The following is a 20,865-nucleotide window of genomic DNA, read 5'->3' as shown; positions in this document are numbered from 1 at the left end:
CTATTCCATGAGCTCTCTGTGCACTGTTCTTGAGCTAATCTGAAGACCACATGAAGTTTGGAGGTCTGTAGTGATTGACTCTGCAGAAAGTTGGCGACCTCTTCGCACTATGCGCCTCAGCATCCGCTGACCCCGCTCCGTCAGTTTATGTGGCCTACCACTTCGTGGCTGAGTTGCTGTCGTTCCCAAACACTTCCACGTTCTTATAATACAGCTGACAGTTGACTGTGGAATATTTAGGAGCGAGGAAATTTCATGACTGGATTTGTTGCACAGGCGGCATCCTATCACAGTTCTACGCTGGAATTCACTGAGCTCCTGAGAGCGACCCATTCTTTCACAAATGTTTGTAAAAACAGTCTGCATGCCTAGGTGCTTGATTTTATACACCTGTGGCCATGGAAGTGATTGGAACACCTGATTCTGATTATTTGGATGGGTGAGCGAATACTTTTGGCAATATAGTGTATTTCACTCTATGTGTAATGAATCTATATAATATATGGGTTTCACTTTCTGAACTGAGTGACAAAAAATATTGACCTTTTTCATTATATTCTAAATTTTGAGATGTACCTGTACACATCTATGTGTATCCACTCATGCACATTACAATCAAATGGTCTGTAAATGAAGACTGGTCAGAAAAAAAATCTAACCTGCTTTAAAACCCAGCTACACAACTGTAGCTGTACAACCAGCCAACAGCAACACTGCTTTAACAAAGAGTTATATATATTTCCACAATTCATTTATACCATTTTAATATGCATTTACACCATTGTCCAGGCTCCTCCCCCCTGTGTGCAATGCGTTGTGGGCAATATTACCCGTTAGAGTGTGCATTGTTCTGCACTTTGAATTTCTACCGGAAGTAGTAGACCATCCAGGAATTTTTGGAATACTCTTTTCAGTATACTACGATTTGGGGCATACTAATTCTATTTTTGAATACTATATAGGACACATAGTATGAGAATTTGGACACAGCATACGTATTTGTGTGTTAACTAACATCATTACCAATGCATTGGTGGTGTATAATATACAAAGCATATAATCGTCCATTTTGTCAGCAATTGAGTTCAAAAAATGATGGAAAACCACTGAACTTTACAACACGTGACGCTACAAGAGTGAAAAAAAAAAATCATCCTATGATTAATGTAACTACTTTCTACTCAATGACATTGACAGAAATGTAGTGGAGTTAAAAGTAGAGTATTTGTCTTTCAAATCTAGTGAAGTTAAAGTAAAAAGTATCCAGAAAAAATAATACTCAAGTAAAGTACAGATACTCAAAAAGTGTACTTAAGTACAGTACTTACAGTACAGTAAGTAAATGTACTTCTTTACTGTCCACCTCTGCATTTTACCTTACCTTATTTTGTAATTTGGTCAATAGCCTTTAGAAAATCCATGGGTGAAAAAATAGCTGCACCCAACTAATCTAAATTGCTCACGTTCATGACTAAAATGTCAGTTCCAGATTGGATTAAAGCATACTGGAGCTGCATGTCTTCTGTATTCCTTGCATTTCTAGTACCCAATTCCCAATTTCTCTGAAACCACCTTTCTTTTGTGTTGAGGAAATTGACATACTTCACAGAACTAGATCTGAAAATTCATCTTGCAACTTGGCAGATTTTTGTATGTTGGCAAATATCTAAGTCCTCCTCTGTCCTAAGAACGGGAATGTGCAGTTGTCAAACTAGTCTAAATTGTTATTTTTGTCAGGAAATAGTTTCGGTTTTGCAGAATTGTTTATTACTTTGTTGCACCTGAAATACACTATTACAGAGACTTTAGAAATACTTTTCAAGGTTTCAAAATGAACTTTCTAACCAAGAACCTGAATACAACTAATCCTAACTTTCTTTGAATTTAAAAACAAGCTCTTGTTCTACGCTATCATTATCTACTTTGACAACTCCACAGTCAACAGATCAACAGGGATACCTTTCCCCACTAGATAAGTAGGTAAAGGTAATAAATCTGCTATGTCCATTAGCAATACTTCATATTTGACTTCTCAAAACAAAAAGTGGAACAAAAGTTGATTCAGTTACATGAGCCTTATAAACTCATATATGAATGTAATTTATACACTATATTGATTATTCATTATTAATTTAAAAAAAAAAAATGAAATAATTAATTATCCTGTACCTATTCCTACCATTAATGTTGTGTGTGTTCTTAGAAGAGATGTGTTCTCCTAAGACAACACAGCAGGAAATAAAGCTTAAATTCACAGTTGTCAGACTCGACTAACTTGGTTCTTGTCTGAAAAATAATTTCTCAGTTGATAATTGGCATTACACAACTAAGCTTCTCCTTACTCTCAAAGTGAGTTTGTAGTGTTTTATGGTATTTTTGAATGTAAAATTAATAATAATAATAATAATAATAATAATAATAAATATAGTATACTGTTTACATAAGAATGCTAATAGTATTCCTGCCGATTTTTATTGTGCATTATTTTACCAATAAGATTGAACACTTATGATTGAAGGTATTCAATCTTGTTGCTGTGAAACTGTAAGTTCACTATTTAGAGCATCATTAGGGTATTGCCTTAAAGAAAATATTTCTTTGACAGGAACAAAAACAAGACTCTGTAGGGCGGCAAACCTACCAGCTGTAACACCTTGCCACCCAGTACCAAACAATTACAGTTGCATTTAAAACAAGTTAGTTTCTGTTTTCATTTACAGTATAGTGGTTGTATATAACACACACACACACACACACACACACACACAAACCACCTCTCTTTTGTCTCTCTCTTGAAGTTAATAAGACAAAATAAAAAAAAAGCATAAATTGCAAATGTGTTTGCTCCAAAGATTATGCTGAATAGATTCAAAATGCTAATTTATATATACAGTTCTGTACAGTGTAACTTTCAAACAATGATATATTTATAATCTTAGTCATGCCTGAATAATTGTTCACATGATAAACAAAACAGAATGTATTTTCCTGACTAGTGGTAGAACAAGAAAATCACTTTTGACAGCTGCATATTTCAGCGTTTGTTTCCTGTTACAATGTCCATATAAGATACCCAGTGATGCACATCTCATATAGACAGCAGCCCAGACATTCTGCAGACACAAGAAAAGTGGACTACAGCCTGGTAAGCTTTACATTTATTTTTATCTAACTTTATTTAAATTAATTAATTTACTTTTACCTAGCTACCTATCTTTAAACATGTATTTCTGTAGGAAAATAGCAGAAAGTAAGATGAATAAGATTAGGCTTTTGAATAGAATTCTGCTCTGAATAAGCCCAAAATTCTCAGACATTTTATTTAGTCTTATCAGTAAAAAAAAAAAAAAACGTAAAAAGATGAATCACCTTTAATATTATTCCTGTTTCTGAAAAAAAAGCACATTTGAACTGGAGTTTATACATATTTCATCCAGTCCTTTATATTATACTTTTGCCATTGTGCTGTCTTCCATTTTACTAATTCATACATTAGTTAAAACTGATTTTGTTACTAAAAAAATAGAGATGTCTTTAGAAAAATTGTAAATATTTAAAAGGAAATATCTACACAAGTATAACTATATTTTTATATGTTTTTTACTACTCTTTTAATTACATTATTTTTAAAAAAAGATACAGGATATTATCATTTAAATTAAGTTCCAATAATGTAAAAATTACATTTTATTAATTACATATACACTATATTGCCAAAAGTATTCGCTCACCCATCCAAATAATCAGAATCAGGTGTTCCAATCACTTCTATGGCCACAGGTGTATAAAATCAAGCACCTAGGCATGCAGACTGTTTTTACAAACATTTGTGAAAGAATGGGTCGCTCTCAGGAGCTCAGTGAATTCCAGCGTGGAACTGTGATAGGATGCCACCTGTGCAACAAATCCAGTCGTGAAATTTCCTCGCTCCTAAATATTCCACAGTCAACTGTCAGCTGTATTATAAGAACGTGGAAGTGTTTGGGAACGACAGCAACTCAGCCACGAAGTGGTAGGCCACGTAAACTGACGGAGCGGGGTCAGCGGATGCTGAGGCACATAGTGCGAAGAGGTCGCCAACTTTCTGCAGAGTCAATCGCTACAGACCTCCAAACTTCATGTGGCCTTCAGATTAGCTCAAGAACAGTGCGCAGAGAGCTTCATGGAATGGGTTTCCATGGCCGAGCAGCTGCATCCAAGCCATACATCACCAAGTGCAATGCAAAGTGTCGGATGCAGTGGTGTAAAGCACGCCGCCACTGGACTCTAGAGCAGTGGAGACGCGTTCTCTGGAGTGTCGAATCGCGCTTCTCCATCTGGCAATCTGATGGACGAGTCTGGGTTTGGCGGTTGCCAGGAGAACGGTACTTGTCTGACTGCATTGTGCCAAGTGTAAAGTTTGGTGGAGGGGGGATTATGGTGTGGGGTTGTTTTTCAGGAGCTGGGCTTGGCCCCTTAGTTCCAGTGAAAGGAACTCTGATTGCTTCAGCATACCAAGACATTTTGGACAATTCCATGCTCCCAACTTTGTGGGAACAGTTTGGAGCTGGCCCCTTCCTCTTCCAACATGACTGTGCACCAGTGCACAAAGCAAGGTCCATAAAGACATGGATGACAGAGTCTGGTGTGGATGAACTTGACTGGCCTGCACAGAGTCCTGACCTCAACCTGATAGAACACCTTTGGGATGAATTAGAGCGGAGACTGAGAGCCAGGCCTTCTAGTCCAACATCAGTGTGTGACCTCACAAATGCGCTTCTGGAAGAATGGTCAAAAATTCCCATAAACACACTCCTAAACCTTGTGGACAGCCTTCCCAGAAGAGTTGAAGCTGTTAGAGCTGCAAAGGGTGGACCGACGTCATATTGAACCCTGTGGATTAGGAATGGGATGTCACTTAAGTTCATATGCGAGTCAAGGCAGGTGAGCGAATACTTTTGGCAATATAGTGTATGTTTAAAGGCTCATTTTATTTTATTTATTTATTTATTTATTTATTTATTTATTTATTTATTTATTTATTTATTTATTTATTTATTTATTTATTTATTGCCATGCAGCCACAAGAACAACAACAACAGAATCATAATTTTAACCATGGATAAATAGTAACTATGCATGTGCAACTTTTCCCTTGAATGTAATCTTTATTTGACATGATGGATTAAAGGGTAGTGAAATGGTAAATATACTTACGGCTGTACAATAAAAAATACAATAGTTATGCGGTTAAAATTAAATGAAATTTAGTACACAGTCCTCACTCAGGTCATTTTGAAAATGTGTGTATAATTATGTGTAACAAAGGTATTACTTTGAATAAAAAACATTCTTATGTGTTTGTGTATTTTCCTCTGTAAAGAGAGTATGTGTTTGTTAATGTGTTTTGTCCCAATCCCAGATTTACTGCTTTTGATGGGGTGTCCACTGATGCTGTGTCTGGCCACCCTTCTCTTCATGAGTAAGTAGTTGGAGTTTGCTGATGAAACTAAAATCAAGGTTTTTGTCCTTGGCACAAAGCTGTATGTTTCACAGAAATCCCAATTTATTTAATGACCTAAAACCACCAGTGAAGCATAGTGCACACAAGCAAGCAAGGTTCTATTTTTAATACATAATGGTATTTTTATTTAAAATTTTATTAAAATTAATAAATAATCTTCAAACAAACTGTTGTGTAAATGTTTTTCACTTGCAAACAACTTGAAAAAATAAAACATTAAAATATAAAAAATTAAATTAATATTTAAAGAGCTAAAGTTTTACATCATTTAATTTATTAGATTAAACCTAATTCATTTAATAGATTGTAGTGTGGTGACACACCCTAAGTCAGTTTTAAAAAGAGGCCATTGTCTTTGGAGATCTGAACAAATTGAGTGAGTCACCATACAATGCTTTCATTTACTTTTAACGAATTCATGTATGGTGTCTCCTTGAACAATGGAGGCTTTAGAGAACTGGTTGACCATGAAAAACTACACTTTCTTGCCCTGGAGTGAAGGCAGTCTGGTGATAAAATCTAGGGAGAGATTTGACTGCAGACCTGAGGGGTTGTGCAAAGGGTGGAGTAGGCCTGCAAGCCTTGTCAGTGCTCTTCTTATTGTGAGCACAGATCTGACAGGCTGGCTAATAGGCCTAAGCATTCTGGTCAATGCATGACTACCAGAATTTCCTATGCAGGGCTTCCAGGCTGCAGGTGATCTTTGGATAAGCTCTGAATGATGAGGAATGTTGCCTTCTGCAGCAGTTGGAGGTGGGAGCAGCAATGATGAAGGAGGAAATATAGAGTCTATTCTGAGGCCTGGGTCAGTCTGCCCAGCAGTCCATGACTGCTTTAATCTTGGCTTGATTCATGCTCAGGCATCCCTATGATACTACAAAGCACAGGAAGATGACTGACTGAGCACAGTAAAGTGATTTCTCCAATTTAACATGAAGATGATTCTCTAGGAGCAACTGTTCTTTCATCAGTCGACTGTAAAGGACCTCATCAGAATTTAATTAATGTAATGCTGGAAGATGGTCAGGTCAGCTATCAACCTGAAAGCCATCATTAGATATAATGGCCCAACAGAATAAAGGACAACTTCCATTAATCAGATCAAACTAGTAAAAAAAACAGGGTGATGTGCTTGGGATGCTGCTCAATTTGAAGCATATGGTCTTGGGTCTGTTGGGAGACTAATCCAGGCAAAGAGACCACCCATCAATAACTCCAGCAGGTGTTAAGAAGAAGCTGTTCTGTGTTCTGCCCAGGGCAGCTTTAGAAAGTCTATATGATTCTATGAGTCTATGAATACCCTGAGGAGTTCTTGTGGTGGTTGAGGAATACACCTGAAGTTGAGAAGGCAAGCATGAGACCTGTCTGCCTGAGCAGCCTGCAGTAATTTCTTCGAGCTGAGACAATATCTGCTCATGCCTTCTGATCTGGCTCCATGATGTTAGCACAGTCTTTTTGTAATGTAGTGACTCACACTGCATCATAATCAAACCCATTGTTTAACCTACCTCAAACTCAGGATTGAAAAGCTAAGCCAGTATGTTTCTGGGATGCTTGCAATCAAAAGGGCCTTAAAAGACATGCAGTCTGACATCCATCCTATGGCAAACAAAGCCAAAAACTAGGGGACTGGTGAAAACCAAAAGGAAGAAACAGTACAAGCTTAACCAATCAACTTCAACTTTAAATTAGAAGGATCAGGAAAGAAAGCCCAGACTGCTTGGTAGAAAGCAGCTAACAATTATATTTTTAATTTATTTGTTTATTTAAAATGTCCAAAATACCAACCAGATCTTTTGTTAGAACAAAGACTTGCTTCCATGTTATTCTTAAGTAGCCAGGCAAACAGATGTTCATTGCTACATGGTTCTCTGTGGTTCTCTGCCTCTATCTGGTAGCCAAAGATAGCCTAACCAAAGATGCATCCACAGGCTCTTATATAAATGTGAAGTTCAAAAAAAGGAGAATTTTATAAATTTTTATCCTGAATTGTCCATATTTTAAAGCACTATACAAGTAAATATTGAATTGAAGTGATTCTTTTAAATCTAGCTAGCTAATGCTTAGAAAAGTAAGCCCTGCTATCAGCTCATAGTAGTAATAGTTTTGGGAGTGCACAGGACCAATAAAACCAATCAAAGTTCTAAAATTTCTAAATCTCTCTCTCTCTCTCTCTCTCTCGCTCTCTCTCGCTCTCTCATATGTTAGGTGGGGTGGCAACTAGACAAACTACATATATGCCAACAGGTAAAGTTTCAAAGACTGTATATGTATAAATATTACCACATTCTTTAAATGTGGCAAATGCTTAAAATAAATACCCACCTCAATCAATTCCATACATCAAAAATTCTTATAAAATACTATCCAATGTTATTTCAAATAAGCTCTCAATTAGATTGCTGCCACAATATTAGGCTGCATGTATACTTAGTTAATGCTAAAATAACCATTTTGGTTTGTTTCATTAACTTTGTATGAGTACAAACTGCTTTATATTTATATAAGTTATATAAGTATAACTGCTTTAGATTCTTCATCTGCAAATTTGTTTTGACAGTTGTCTCCAGAATCTTTTACTGGAGTCCTTTCTAAATTATTAGATATGATGCCAACATGTTAGCAAAAAATTAGTATGAAACATTTGGTTTTTGAACTTTCTTTTGTCCTACTGAACACCAATATTACTGCTTATTAAAAAAGAAAGGTACAGCCTTGCATTAATATTCATGTGAAACTTTACTAACAGTGTGTTTATTTATAATTGTAAACATTACATTCACCCATTACATCATCCTTCACCATATACGATTTCATACATTTTAAATATACATGAAGAGATTAAATAATAATGTGGATTAGTTTGGAAGTGAATGATTCGTTTGTTTTGTTCTTTCTTCCTCTCTGCTCTTTTCTGTCTCTTCTTCAAAATGACAAGTCATCAAAATAACAAGATGAATTGTTAATATGTCATAATAAAGCAAATTAAAAGGTTTGGAATTTTGTACTGTTTGATAGAACAATGGAATCGCAAACTAGTCATGGAAATATAAAAATATTTCATTTCTGTTTTCTGTGATTCCTCTTTAAACTACATACTACACACTACATAGGATGCCTAAATAATAAATATTTTATAATGGAGCAACTCAACACAAAGAAGCTCCACAAACACAATAATGTTTAGCAGTCGTATTGTGTTCAGACTGGTGAGTGACAAAGAAACAGGTGATTTATTTTCTGTGTGAAACAGTCATTTTTCTTTTGTTTTGTTTTTCACATCATGTTTATCCTACAGTGCCGTAGAATTGCGGATTGTGATTGGTCAGAAAAAAGTTGATTACTTTTTTCACAGTTCTCCTCTCTCTCTCTCTCTCTCTCTCTCTCTCTCTCTTATACAGATACATCAACTACATCAGCAGCACCAGGTAGAATTTCACTGACAGTGTTTCTATATATAAATGAGTGAACATTACATCCACCCATTATTTTGCCCTTGAACATATGAGATCTGATACGTTTTTAAACACAACTACTGATTTGTTTCAGGTTCAGCCTTGTTTCCAGTGGGACCTGGAGCGACACAACTTTTCCTCAGTGATGGACAATATCAAACCATTCAGCTGCAGCAACCATTCAAGTATGCTGGAAAAACATACACTCAGTTCTATGTAAGTACAAATACAGGAAGGTGAAATTTTATATTACATTCATAGATTTGCAAATATGATTCTTTTTTTCCACACTATTCCTTTAGTTTTACATTTGAAGGTCAATAAACTTGGGTCATATTTTCTAAATCTCTGCTGTCTTCATTTTGGTCGAATAATAATCTGTATCTTTTCTCTCTCAGCTGAGTATGGACGGCTACGTGGCTTTCTTCGTTCCAAACATCAATGACGAAGTACCAAGCCGATACCTCGGCAAAGACGTCATCGCTCCATTGTGGACAGATCTGGATGCTGATAGTGGGGGAAGATGGACCTATGAGCAGGCCACAAGCGGACCTCTCATAGATCAGGCTAACCAAGAAATTAGCAGGACGTTCTCTTATGTGTCCTTTTCTGCTTCCTGGGTTTTTGTCGCCACTTGGGAAAATGTACCTCTTGAATTTTCTTCGTTCCTGGTAAGTGTCAGTACAAATAGTTCAGTCTTTAGCCTCCAAAGCAGAGAATTTTGATCAAATCTTCCTTCTCTGTCAGGGCGCATCACTTCAAGTCGTCTTGGCCTCAGATGGTGGAGATCTCTCTTTTGTGCTGATGAACTATGGGACCATTCCTTCCATTCCCTCTCCTTACTGGCTGGTAAGAGCTTCATGGTCACGTATATTTCTAATGTAAATCAATTGCGCAAGGATAACATACAAAACTAATTGAATCTTCCGTAAAAATCACTCATAAAAAATAAAAACACATGCAGTACATGTCAAAAGTGTGTGAAGCATGACATGTGAAGTGTCTACAAACCACAGGTGCAAATGTCACTGGTGAATCATGGATTAATCACAAGTGAAATACAAGTGATCAATGTGTCATGAGCTGTGGAATGTATTTAATTGAAATTTAACCTTTTTAGGCTGGGTATGACATGGAGTACAACAATTTTGTCACCATTCCAGTAAACGATACCACTGAGCTGTCATCATCTACTAACGTCAATATTCCTGGACGCTGGGCTTTTCAATTTACAGGTCATTATTCTCTTATTATTCTTCAATTTGATAATAACAATATAATTTGTACACTATATCACTGACATTTGCATTTTTACATTTCGGGCATTTGGCAGACGCTCTTATCCAGAGCGAGGTACAAAAGTGCTTTGATGTCTCCATCGATGAATACATTAGTACTGGTTCAATAAGTCACACACTTAGGATACCATCAGCCTAAATCTATGTGGGGAGGTTTGTTTTGTTTTGTTTTGTTTTGTTTTGTTTTGTTTTGTTTTGTTTTGTTTTGTTTTGTTTTGTTTTGTTTTGTTTTGTTTTGTTTTGTTTTGTTTTGTTTTGTTTTGTTTTGCTGTGTTTTGTGCTTTGTTTTGTTTTGGTTCCTTTTGTTTTGTTTTGTTTTTCACATCATGTTTATCCTACAGTGTTGTAGAATTGCGGATTGTGATTGGTCAGAAAAAAGTTGATTACTTTTTTCACAGTTCTCCTCTCTCTCTCTCTCTCTCTCTCTCTCTCTCTCTCATACAGATACATCAACTACAACAGCAGCACCAGGTAGAATTTCACTGACAGTGTTTCTATATATAAATGAGTGAACATTACATCCACCCATTATTTTGCCCTTGAACATATGAGATCTGATACGTTTTTAAACACAACTACTGATTTGTTTCAGGTTCAGCCTTGTTTCCAGTGGGACCTGGAGCGACACAACTTTTCCTCAGTGATGGACAATATGAAACCATTCAGCTGCAGCAACCATTCAAGTATGCTGGAAAAACATACACTCAGTTCTATGTAAGTACAAATACAGGAAGGTGAAATTTTATATTACATTCATATATTTGCAAATATGATTCTTTTTTTCCACACTATTCCTTTAGTTTTATATTTGAAGGTCAATAAACTTGGGTCATATTTTCTAAATCTCTGCTGTCTTCATTTTGGTCGAATAATAATCTGTATCTTTTCTCTCTCAGCTGAGTATGGACGGCTACGTGGCTTTCTTCGTTCCAAACATCAATGACGAAGTACCAAGCCGATACCTCGGCAAAGATGTTATCGCTCCATTGTGGACTGATCTGGATGCTGATAGTGGGGGAAGATGGACCTATGAGCAGGCCACAAGCGGACCTCTCATAGATCAGGCTAACCAAGAAATTAGCAGGACGTTCTCTTATGTGTCCTTTTCTGCTTCCTGGGTTTTTGTCGCCACTTGGGAAAATGTACCTCTTGAATTTTCTTCGTTCCTGGTAAGTGTCAGTACAAATAGTTCAGTCTTTAGCCTCCAAAGCAGAGAATTTTGATCAAATCTTCCTTCTCTGTCAGGGGGCATCACTTCAAGTCGTCTTGGCCTCAGATGGTGGAGATCTCTCTTTTGTGCTGATGAACTATGGGACCATTCCTTCCATTCCCTCTCCTTTCTGGCTGGTAAGAGCTTCATGGTCACGTATATTTCTAATGTAAATCAATTGCGCAAGGATAACATACAAAACTAATTGAATCTTCTGTAAAAATCACTCATAAAAAATAAAAACACACATGCAGTACATGTCAAAAGTGTGTGAAGCATGACATGTGAAGTGTCTACAAACCACAGGTGCAAATGTCACTGGTGAATCATGGATTAATCACAAGTGAAATACAAGTGATCAATGTGTCATGAGCTGTGGAATGTATTTAATTGAAATTTAACCTTTTTAGGCTGGGTATGACATGGAGTACAACAATTTTGTCACCATTCCAGTAAACGATACCACTGAGCTGTCATCATCTACTAACGTCAATATTCCTGGACGCTGGGCTTTTCAATTTACAGGTCATTATTCTCTTATTATTCTTCAATTTGATAATAACAATATAATTTGTACACTATATCACTGACATTTGCATTTTTACATTTCGGGCATTTGGCAGACGCTCTTATCCAGAGCGAGGTACAAAAGTGCTTTGATGTCTCCATCGATGAATACATTAGTACTGGTTCAATAAGTCACACACTTAGGATACCATCAGCCTAAATCTGTGTGGGGAGGTTTGTTTTGTTTTGTTTTGATTTGTTTTGTTTTGTTTTGTTTTGTTTTGTTTTGTTTTGTTTTGTTTTGTTTTGTTTTGTTTTGTTTTGTTTTGTTTTGCTGTGTTTTGTGCTTTGCTTTGTTTTGTTTTGGTTCCTTTTGTTTTGTTTTCTTTTGTTTTGTTTTGTTTTTCACATCATGTTTATCCTACAGTGTTGTAGAATTGCGGATTGTGATTGGTCAGAAAAAAGTTGATTACTTTTTTCACAGTTCTCCTCTCTCTCTCTCTCTCTCTCTCTCTCTCTCTCTCATACAGATACATCAACTACAACAGCAGCACCAGGTAGAATTTCACTGACAGTGTTTCTATATATAAATGAGTGAACATTACATCCACCCATTATTTTGCCCTTGAACATATGAGATCTGATACGTTTTTAAACACAACTACTGATTTGTTTCAGGTTCAGCCTTGTTTCCAGTGGGACCTGGAGCGACACAACTTTTCCTCAGTGATGGACAATATGAAACCATTCAGCTGCAGCAACCATTCAAGTATGCTGGAAAAACATACACTCAGTTCTATGTAAGTACAAATACAGGAAGGTGAATTTTTATATTAAATTCATTTATTTGCAAATATGATTCTTTTTTTCCACACTATTCCTTTAGTTTTATATTTGAAGGTCAATAAACTTGGGTCATATTTTCTAAATCTCTGCTGTCTTCATTTTGGTCGAATAATAATCTGTATCTTTTCTCTCTCAGCTGAGTATGGACGGCTACGTGGCTTTCTTCGTTCCAAACATCAATGACGAAGTACCAAACCGATACCTCGGCAAAGACGTCATCGCTCCATTGTGGACAGATCTGGATGCTGATAGTGGGGGAAGATGGACCTATGAGCAGGCCACAAGCGGACCTCTCATAGATCAGGCTAACCAAGAAATTAGCAGGACGTTCTCTTATGTGTCCTTTTCTGCTTCCTGGGTTTTTGTCGCCACTTGGGAAAATGTACCTCTTGAATTTTCTTCGTTCCTGGTAAGTGTCAGTACAAATAGTTCAGTCTTTAGCCTCCAAAGCAGAGAATTTTGATCAAATCTTCCTTCTCTGTCAGGGCGCATCACTTCAAGTCGTCTTGGCCTCAGATGGTGGAGATCTCTCTTTTGTGCTGATGAACTATGGGACCATTCCTTCCATTCCCTCTCCTTACTGGCTGGTAAGAGCTTCATGGTCACGTATATTTCTAATGTAAATCAATTGCGCAAGGATAACATACAAAACTAATTGAATCTTCTGTAAAAATCACTCATAAAAAATAAAAACACACATGCAGTACATGTCAAAAGTGTGTGAAGCATGACATGTGACGTGTCTACAAACCACAGGTGCAAATGTCACTGGTGAATCATGGATTAATCACAAGTGAAATACAAGTGATCAATGTGTCATGAGCTGTGGAATGTATTTAATTGAAATTTAACCTTTTTAGGCTGGGTACGACATGGAGTACAACAATTTTGTCACCATTCCAGTAAACGATACCACTGAGCTGTCATCATCTAGTAACGTCAATATTCCTGGACGCTGGGCTTTTCAATTTACAGGTCATTATTCTCTTATTATTCTTCAATTTGATAATAACAATATAATTTGTACACTATATCACTGACATTTGCATTTTTACATTTCGGGCATTTGGCAGACGCTCTTATCCAGAGCGAGGTACAAAAGTGCTTTGATGTCTCCATCGATGAATACATTAGTACTGGTTCAATAAGTCACACACTTAGGATACCATCAGTCTAAATCTGTGTGGGGAGGTTTGTTTTGTTTTGTTTTGTTTTGTTTTGTTTTGTTTTGTTTTGTTTTGTTTTGTTTTGTTTTGTTTTGTTTTGTTTTGTTTTGTTTTGTTTTGTTTTGTTTTGTTTTGTTTTGTTTTGTTTTGTGCTTTGCTTTGTTTTGTTTTGGTTCCTTTTGTTTTGTTTTGTTTTGTTTTGTTTTGTTTTTCACATCATGTTTATCCTACAGTGTTGTAGAATTGCGGATTGTGATTGGTCAGAAAAAAGTTGATTACTTTTTTCACAGTTCTCCTCTCTCTCTCTCTCTCTCTCTCTCTTATACAGATACATCAACTACAACAGCAGCACCAGGTAGAATTTCACTGACAGTGTTTCTATATATAATGAGTGAACATTACATCCACCCATTATTTTGCCCTTGAACATATGAGATCTGATACGTTTTTAAACACAACTACTGATTTGTTTCAGGTTCAGCCTTGTTTCCAGTGGGACCTGGAGCGACACAACTTTTCCTCAGTGATGGACAATATCAAACCATTCAGCTGCAGCAACCATTCAAGTATGCTGGAAAAACATACACTCAGTTCTATGTAAGTACAAATACAGGAAGGTGAAATTTTATATTACATTCATATATTTGCAAATATGATTCTTTTTTTCCACACTATTCCTTTAGTTTTACATTTGAAGGTCAATAAACTTGGGTCATATTTTCTAAATCTCTGCTGTCTTCATTTTGGTCGAATAATAATCTGTATCTTTTCTCTCTCAGTTGAGTATGGACGGCTATGTGGCTTTCTTCGTTCCAAACATCAATGACGAAGTACCAAGCCGATACCTCGGCAAAGATGTTATCGCTCCATTGTGGACTGATCTGGATGCTGATAGTGGGGGAAGATGGACCTATGAGCAGGCCACAAGCGGACCTCTCATAGATCAGGCTAACCAAGAAATTAGCAGGACGTTCTCTTATGTGTCCTTTTCTGCTTCCTGGGTTTTTGTCGCCACTTGGGAAAATGTACCTCTTGAATTTTCTTCGTTCCTGGTAAGTGTCAGTACAAATAGTTCAGTCTTTAGCCTCCAAAGCAGAGAATTTTGATCAAATCTTCCTTCTCTGTCAGGGGGCATCACTTCAAGTCGTCTTGGCCTCAGATGGTGGAGATCTCTCTTTTGTGCTGATGAACTATGGGACCATTCCTTCCATTCCCTCTCCTTTCTGGCTGGTAAGAGCTTCATGGTCACGTATATTTCTAATGTAAATCAATTGCGCAAGGATAACATACAAAACTAATTGAATCTTCTGTAAAAATCACTCATAAAAAATAAAAACACACATGCAGTACATGTCAAAAGTGTGTGAAGCATGACATGTGAAGTGTCTACAAACCACAGGTGCAAATGTCACTGGTGAATCATGGATTAATCACAAGTGAAATACAAGTGATCAATGTGTCATGAGCTGTGGAATGTATTTAATTGAAATTTAACCTTTTTAGGCTGGGTATGACATGGAGTACAACAATTTTGTCACCATTCCAGTAAACGATACCACTGAGCTGTCATCATCTAGTAACGTCAATATTCCTGGACGCTGGGCTTTTCAATTTACAGGTCATTATTCTCTTATTATTCTTCAATTTGATAATAACAATATAATTTGTACACTATATCATTGACATTTGCATTTTTACATTTCGGGCATTTGGCAGACGCTCTTATCCAGAGCGAGGTACAAAAGTGCTTTGATGTCTCCGTCGATGAATACATTAGTACTGGTTCAATAAGTCACACACTTAGGATACCATCAGCCTAAATCTGTGTGGGGAGGTTTGTTTTGTTTTGTTTTGTTTTGTTTTGTTTTGTTTTGTTTTGTTTTGTTTTGTTTTGTTTTGTTTTGTTTTGTTTTGTTTTGTTTTGTTTTGTGCTTTGCTTTGTTTTGTTTTGGTTCCTTTTGTTTTGTTTTCTTTTGTTTTGTTTTGTTTTTCACATCATGTTTATCCTACAGTGTTGTAGAATTGCGGATTGTGATTGGTCAGAAAAAAGTTGATTACTTTTTTCACAGTTCTCCTCTCTCTCTCTCTCTCTCTCTCTCTCTCATACAGATACATCAACTACAACAGCAGCACCAGGTAGAATTTCACTGACAGTGTTTCTATATATAAATGAGTGAACATTACATCCACCCATTATTTTGCCCTTGAACATATGAGATCTGATACGTTTTTAAACACAACTACTGATTTGTTTCAGGTTCAGCCTTGTTTCCAGTGGGACCTGGAGCGACACAACTTTTCCTCAGTGATGGACAATATCAAACCATTCAGCTGCAGCAACCATTCAAGTATGCTGGAAAAACATACACTCAGTTCTATGTAAGTACAAATACAGGAAGGTGAAATTTTATATTAAATTCATTTATTTGCAAATATGATTCTTTTTTTCCACTCTATTCCTTTAGTTTTATATTTGAAGGTCAATAAACTTGGGTCATATTTTCTAAATCTCTGCTGTCTTCATTTTGGTCGAATAATAATCTGTATCTTTTCTCTCTCAGTTGAGTATGGACGGCTACGTGGCTTTCTTCGTTCCAAACATCAATGACGAAGTACCAAACCGATACCTCGGCAAAGACGTCATCGCTCCATTGTGGACAGATCTGGATGCTGATAGTGGGGGAAGATGGACCTATGAGCAGGCCACAAGCGGACCTCTCATAGATCAGGCTAACCAAGAAATTAGCAGGACGTTCTCTTATGTGTCCTTTTCTGCTTCCTGGGTTTTTGTCGCCACTTGGGAAAATGTACCTCTTGAATTTTCTTCGTTCCTGGTAAGTGTCAGTACAAATAGTTCAGTCTTTAGCCTCCAAAGCAGAGAATTTTGATCAAATCTTCCTTCTCTGTCAGGGCGCATCACTTCAAGTCGCCTTGGCCTCAGATGGTGGAGATCTCTCTTTTGTGCTGATGAACTATGGGACCATTCCTTCCATTCCCTCTCCTTACTGGCTGGTAAGAGCTTCATGGTCACGTATATTTCTAATGTAAATCAATTGCGCAAGGATAACATACAAAACTAATTGAATCTTCTGTAAAAATCACTCATAAAAAATAAAAACACACATGCAGTACATGTCAAAAGTGTGTGAAGCATGACATGTGACGTGTCTACAAACCACAGGTGCAAATGTCACTGGTGAATCATGGATTAATCACAAGTGAAATACAAGTGATCAATGTGTCATGAGCTGTGGAATGTATTTAATTGAAATTTAACCTTTTTAGGCTGGGTATGACATGGAGTACAACAATTTTGTCACCATTCCAGTAAACGATACAACTGAGCTGTCATCATCTACTAACGTCAATATTCCTGGACGCTGGGCTTTTCAATTTACAGGTCATTCTTCTCTTATTATTCTTTGATTTGGCAACAACAAAACATAATTTATATATCCTGTTTATTCCACAGTGTTGTTGAAATGTTTATTAAAAAAATGTTGATTAATTTTCACAGCATGTCTATATAAATGTAATGTCCAAACATTACATCCACCCATTATATTATTCTTAAACATACAGAATAAGATGTGTTACATTTTAAATTGAACTACTGAAATTCAGAATACGACTACTGACTACTGACTACTGACTAAACTCAGCTACTCATTTTCTCCTTTTTCTCTCTTTAATTCAGCTTCAACAACAACTCCAGCAACAACCACACTAGGTAAAGTTTAATCAACGCTGTGTCTATAGAAATCGAAATAGCCTTTATTTGGCACATATACATTACAGCACAGTGAAATTCTTTCTTCACATATCCCATGTTGTTGTATATAAATAAATGTGTGAACATTCAGTGCTCTTTTATAAGAACCTTCACAACTTTGTTTCAGCTGTCCTGAACTGAAAATCCACTGTCCAAATAGTGTTTAGCATACTAGATTTATTTTTTTTGTTTGTTTGTTTGTTTGTTTGTTTGTTTGTTTGTTATTTTTTTTCTGTGCTTAATTTTGTGGTTCTATAATATCTGCAATCAGTATGTTTAGATTATCCTGACTATATATTTCATATAGTTATTTCAATACAATTACACAGGCAACAATAAGTATTACATAAGTAAAAGAGTGAGTAGAGAGATAAATATATATATATATATATATATATATATATATATATATATATATATATATATATATATATATATATATATATATTAGAGCTGTGTGTCAGAGAGTCAGACAATTCATAATTATCATCAATTAATTAATTATTAATTTACTTGCAGCATGTTTCAGGAGCTTACTGCTGCCTTGGAAATTGTAGGACAGAGTATGCTATTTATGACTCCACAACTAACTGATTTAACAATCCACCAAACACAGCCTGTAAGTCCCCCCAAAACAACCCAGGGACATGCTGTTATATAGCATAAAATAATTCCACCCTGTTATTTCGTACTTATCACAGTTAAACTATAGAATTGAGTAAGAAAGCTTGGTTGACAGGTTTATATTATGAATATCAGGCTCACCACACTTTCATTATAAAATTGTGATGAGATTATGTCTTTCCACTTGTCTCTCTTTCTAGCACCCTGTCAGATCTTGAATTGTGCTTGGGATGAAGTCTGTAGGCAAATAAATGGAGTTTATGGCTGTGCCTGTGGGTACATTACAACGAGCAGCCCGAATATTTATGGTACATTTCTCATTATACTATTGTTTGTTCCCATCAGTGGTGCATGCTTATGTAGAATCATATGTACAAGCATGAAGCGTGAAGACAAATCCACCTTCATGAGCTGTTAAAATAACTCAATAAGTCATTCACCTTTTATATAAAATTGTTAGGACACACCTCATTTATAAGGACCAGTATCAGAGTTTTCCTCCGAGTTTGCTATTTACACAAAATGCCTCTACATAATCTGTTTTCTCCAAATTAGCAGCACATTGTGGAAATCAACCAATTGTTGAAATATACTAAGGTCTTTAGCAGCTATGTGGTAATACAAGCTTTGATGTACTAAAATAATATTTAATTAAATGATATGTAATTAAAAATACACACCCAACAATATTTAATAAAATAAAACTATAAATAACATTCACTTGCAGCATCCAAATATAACAGTGAATCCTGATTTAGGAACCAATACAGGAGATTAACCAATGTTACAGTTATTTTAATATTTTCATGTGATCCCTTTCCATTCATGGACTTTTTCCTCCATTTTACCCTCAGATGCCATTGAAACATGCTCAGGTAGTACTGGATCACTGTCTCTGTCTCGCTGTCAGCTCTTTGAAGCTGGATATTCTGCAGATGTTCTACACCTGAATGATCAAATCTGCAAAGGGGAGATCCAAAACAACAGGCTGGTCTTCAAATTTGACAGTAATGCTAACATGTGTGGCACAACTCTGGAGGTAAAAACATTATATTGTATTTTTTTGTTTTATTGATGTTCCCCAACATTAATGTAAATGTTAAGAGTTTAAAAAGTGTGTCATTTGTTAATAATTTAAAAACATAATTTTGTAATAATTTTGTTATAGTGTCAGTGTAAAGCTTTTGTATGTGTTTTCTTTCAACCAAAATTTAATTTCTGTGTTTCTTTAGAATAATGCCACACACATCATCTTCAAGAACAGTGTTGGGTCACCTAACACGACAGGTATAATCAGTCGTAGTGGTGGAATCAACATCACCTTTTCTTGTGTGTATCCAATCATCCAGAGCATCTCCATGCCCACGGACATGGAAGCCAAAGGAGGGTATAAATTAAGCTACAGTGTCACAACTTAAGCAGACATACTGTATATTTCAGCTAATCAGCTAGTTTTAAGTCTATGGTATTATCTGAAATTTAATGAACAATTAAAATAATACATAATTCAATTATTATTGCTAATAATTAATAGTTGAACCAGAAAAATACATTGTATATGTAGGTACTATTTTACTATTATTGTTGTTGTTGTTATTACTAAGATGTTAAATACATTTAAATCTATTCACAGTGTAATCAGCAAGCAACTGTCCACTGAGGGCACATACCAGATCCTCATGAAACCGTATACTGACTCTTCATTCTTGGTTCCATACTCTGGCAATGTGACCCTAGAAGTGAACCATCAGATGTATATAGCGGTGGAAGTGGATCAGTTTGACAGCACTCAGATCGCTCTTGTGCTGGACAACTGCTGGGCCACACCAGTCAACCAGACTGACTATTCTGTCCGCTGGGACCTGATTATTAATGAGTAGGTGGAAAAGAATAGACTGAAAACGTGACCATAGCTTTCAGATCTCTTACGGAGTATTTCTTTCTTTCTCCAGGTGTCCAAACCCCAATGATGGCACGGTGTCCGTGTTGCAGAACGGTGTCTCCACATCCAGCCACTTCTCTTTCAGGATGTTCACATTCACTGGCTTCTCCGCCAAGATCTACCTGCACTGCCAGGTCCACCTCTGTTTGCAGAAGACAAGCAACTGTGCACTGGTAATTTTTCCAAAAGACAAGACTGAAATTTTAGAATATAAAAAATTCTATTTTGCAGTTGCAGTTCATACTTTCATTTTCCTCTTTGCTTTTTATTTCTTCTCTCAGCCGTGCCCTCTACAACGTTCCAGAAGACGCCGATCTGTAGATTTCTACGACTCAGCTGCCATTACTATGAAATTCTGATTTTTTAGCTTTAAACGTAGTGCTTTTAATTCTTTTAATCTCTATTTTGTGTTTAAGAATTATTTAATTAATTAATTACTGATTTAATCATGTATGAAAATTATATAATTTTTCATCCACATTTTAAGTGATTGTATTCCTCTGTACTTACCTTAATCAGTCAAAATAAATCTTTCAAGCATT

At 36.2% G+C, this 20,865-nt stretch overlaps 1 protein-coding gene and 1 pseudogene across 2 annotated transcripts; both read left to right on the top strand.

Moving 5' to 3' along the window:
• The window catches only part of LOC131363661 (uncharacterized), a 14,353-nt pseudogene extending 11,210 nt beyond the window's left edge, over window positions 1-3,143 (top strand).
• On the top strand, window positions 3,054-20,865 carry LOC131363755 (uncharacterized). 2 transcript variants are annotated; one of them, XM_058406598.1, is made up of 35 exons: window positions 3,054-3,145; window positions 5,402-5,461; window positions 7,712-7,750; window positions 8,905-8,931; window positions 9,053-9,174; window positions 9,357-9,629; window positions 9,706-9,807; window positions 10,079-10,193; window positions 10,701-10,727; window positions 10,849-10,970; window positions 11,153-11,425; window positions 11,502-11,603; window positions 11,877-11,991; window positions 12,504-12,530; window positions 12,652-12,773; window positions 12,956-13,228; window positions 13,305-13,406; window positions 13,680-13,794; window positions 14,314-14,340; window positions 14,461-14,582; window positions 14,765-15,037; window positions 15,114-15,215; window positions 15,489-15,603; window positions 16,095-16,121; window positions 16,243-16,364; window positions 16,547-16,819; window positions 16,896-16,997; window positions 17,271-17,385; window positions 17,683-17,715; window positions 18,582-18,689; window positions 19,236-19,420; window positions 19,614-19,768; window positions 20,015-20,257; window positions 20,334-20,496; window positions 20,605-20,865. In XM_058406598.1, the coding sequence occupies exons 2-35, from the start codon at window positions 5,416-5,418 to the stop codon at window positions 20,680-20,682; spliced, it is 4,245 nt and encodes a 1,414-aa protein (XP_058262581.1). In that variant the 5' UTR covers window positions 3,054-3,145; window positions 5,402-5,415; the 3' UTR covers window positions 20,683-20,865. The 2 variants fall into 2 exon arrangements, with proteins under 2 accessions (XP_058262581.1, XP_058262582.1); XM_058406599.1 differs by lacking the exon at window positions 7,712-7,750 and having other exon boundaries at window positions 3,083-3,145.

Source organism: Hemibagrus wyckioides, linkage group LG13, assembly GCF_019097595.1.
Source record: "Hemibagrus wyckioides isolate EC202008001 linkage group LG13, SWU_Hwy_1.0, whole genome shotgun sequence".
Lineage (NCBI taxonomy): Eukaryota > Metazoa > Chordata > Actinopteri > Siluriformes > Bagridae > Hemibagrus > Hemibagrus wyckioides.
This window is presented reverse-complemented; position numbering and strand designations above follow the sequence as displayed.

Coding starts and splice junctions, on each gene's coding strand:
- LOC131363755 (XM_058406598.1), top strand. CDS start 5,416: ATGGGGTGTCCACTGATGCTGTGTCTGGCCACCCTTCTCTTCATGA. Junction 10,728..10,848: donor AACTACAACAGCAGCACCAG/GTAGAATTTCAC, acceptor GATTTGTTTCAG/GTTCAGCCTTGTTTCCAGTG. Junction 20,497..20,604: donor AGACAAGCAACTGTGCACTG/GTAATTTTTCCA, acceptor TTCTTCTCTCAG/CCGTGCCCTCTACAACGTTC.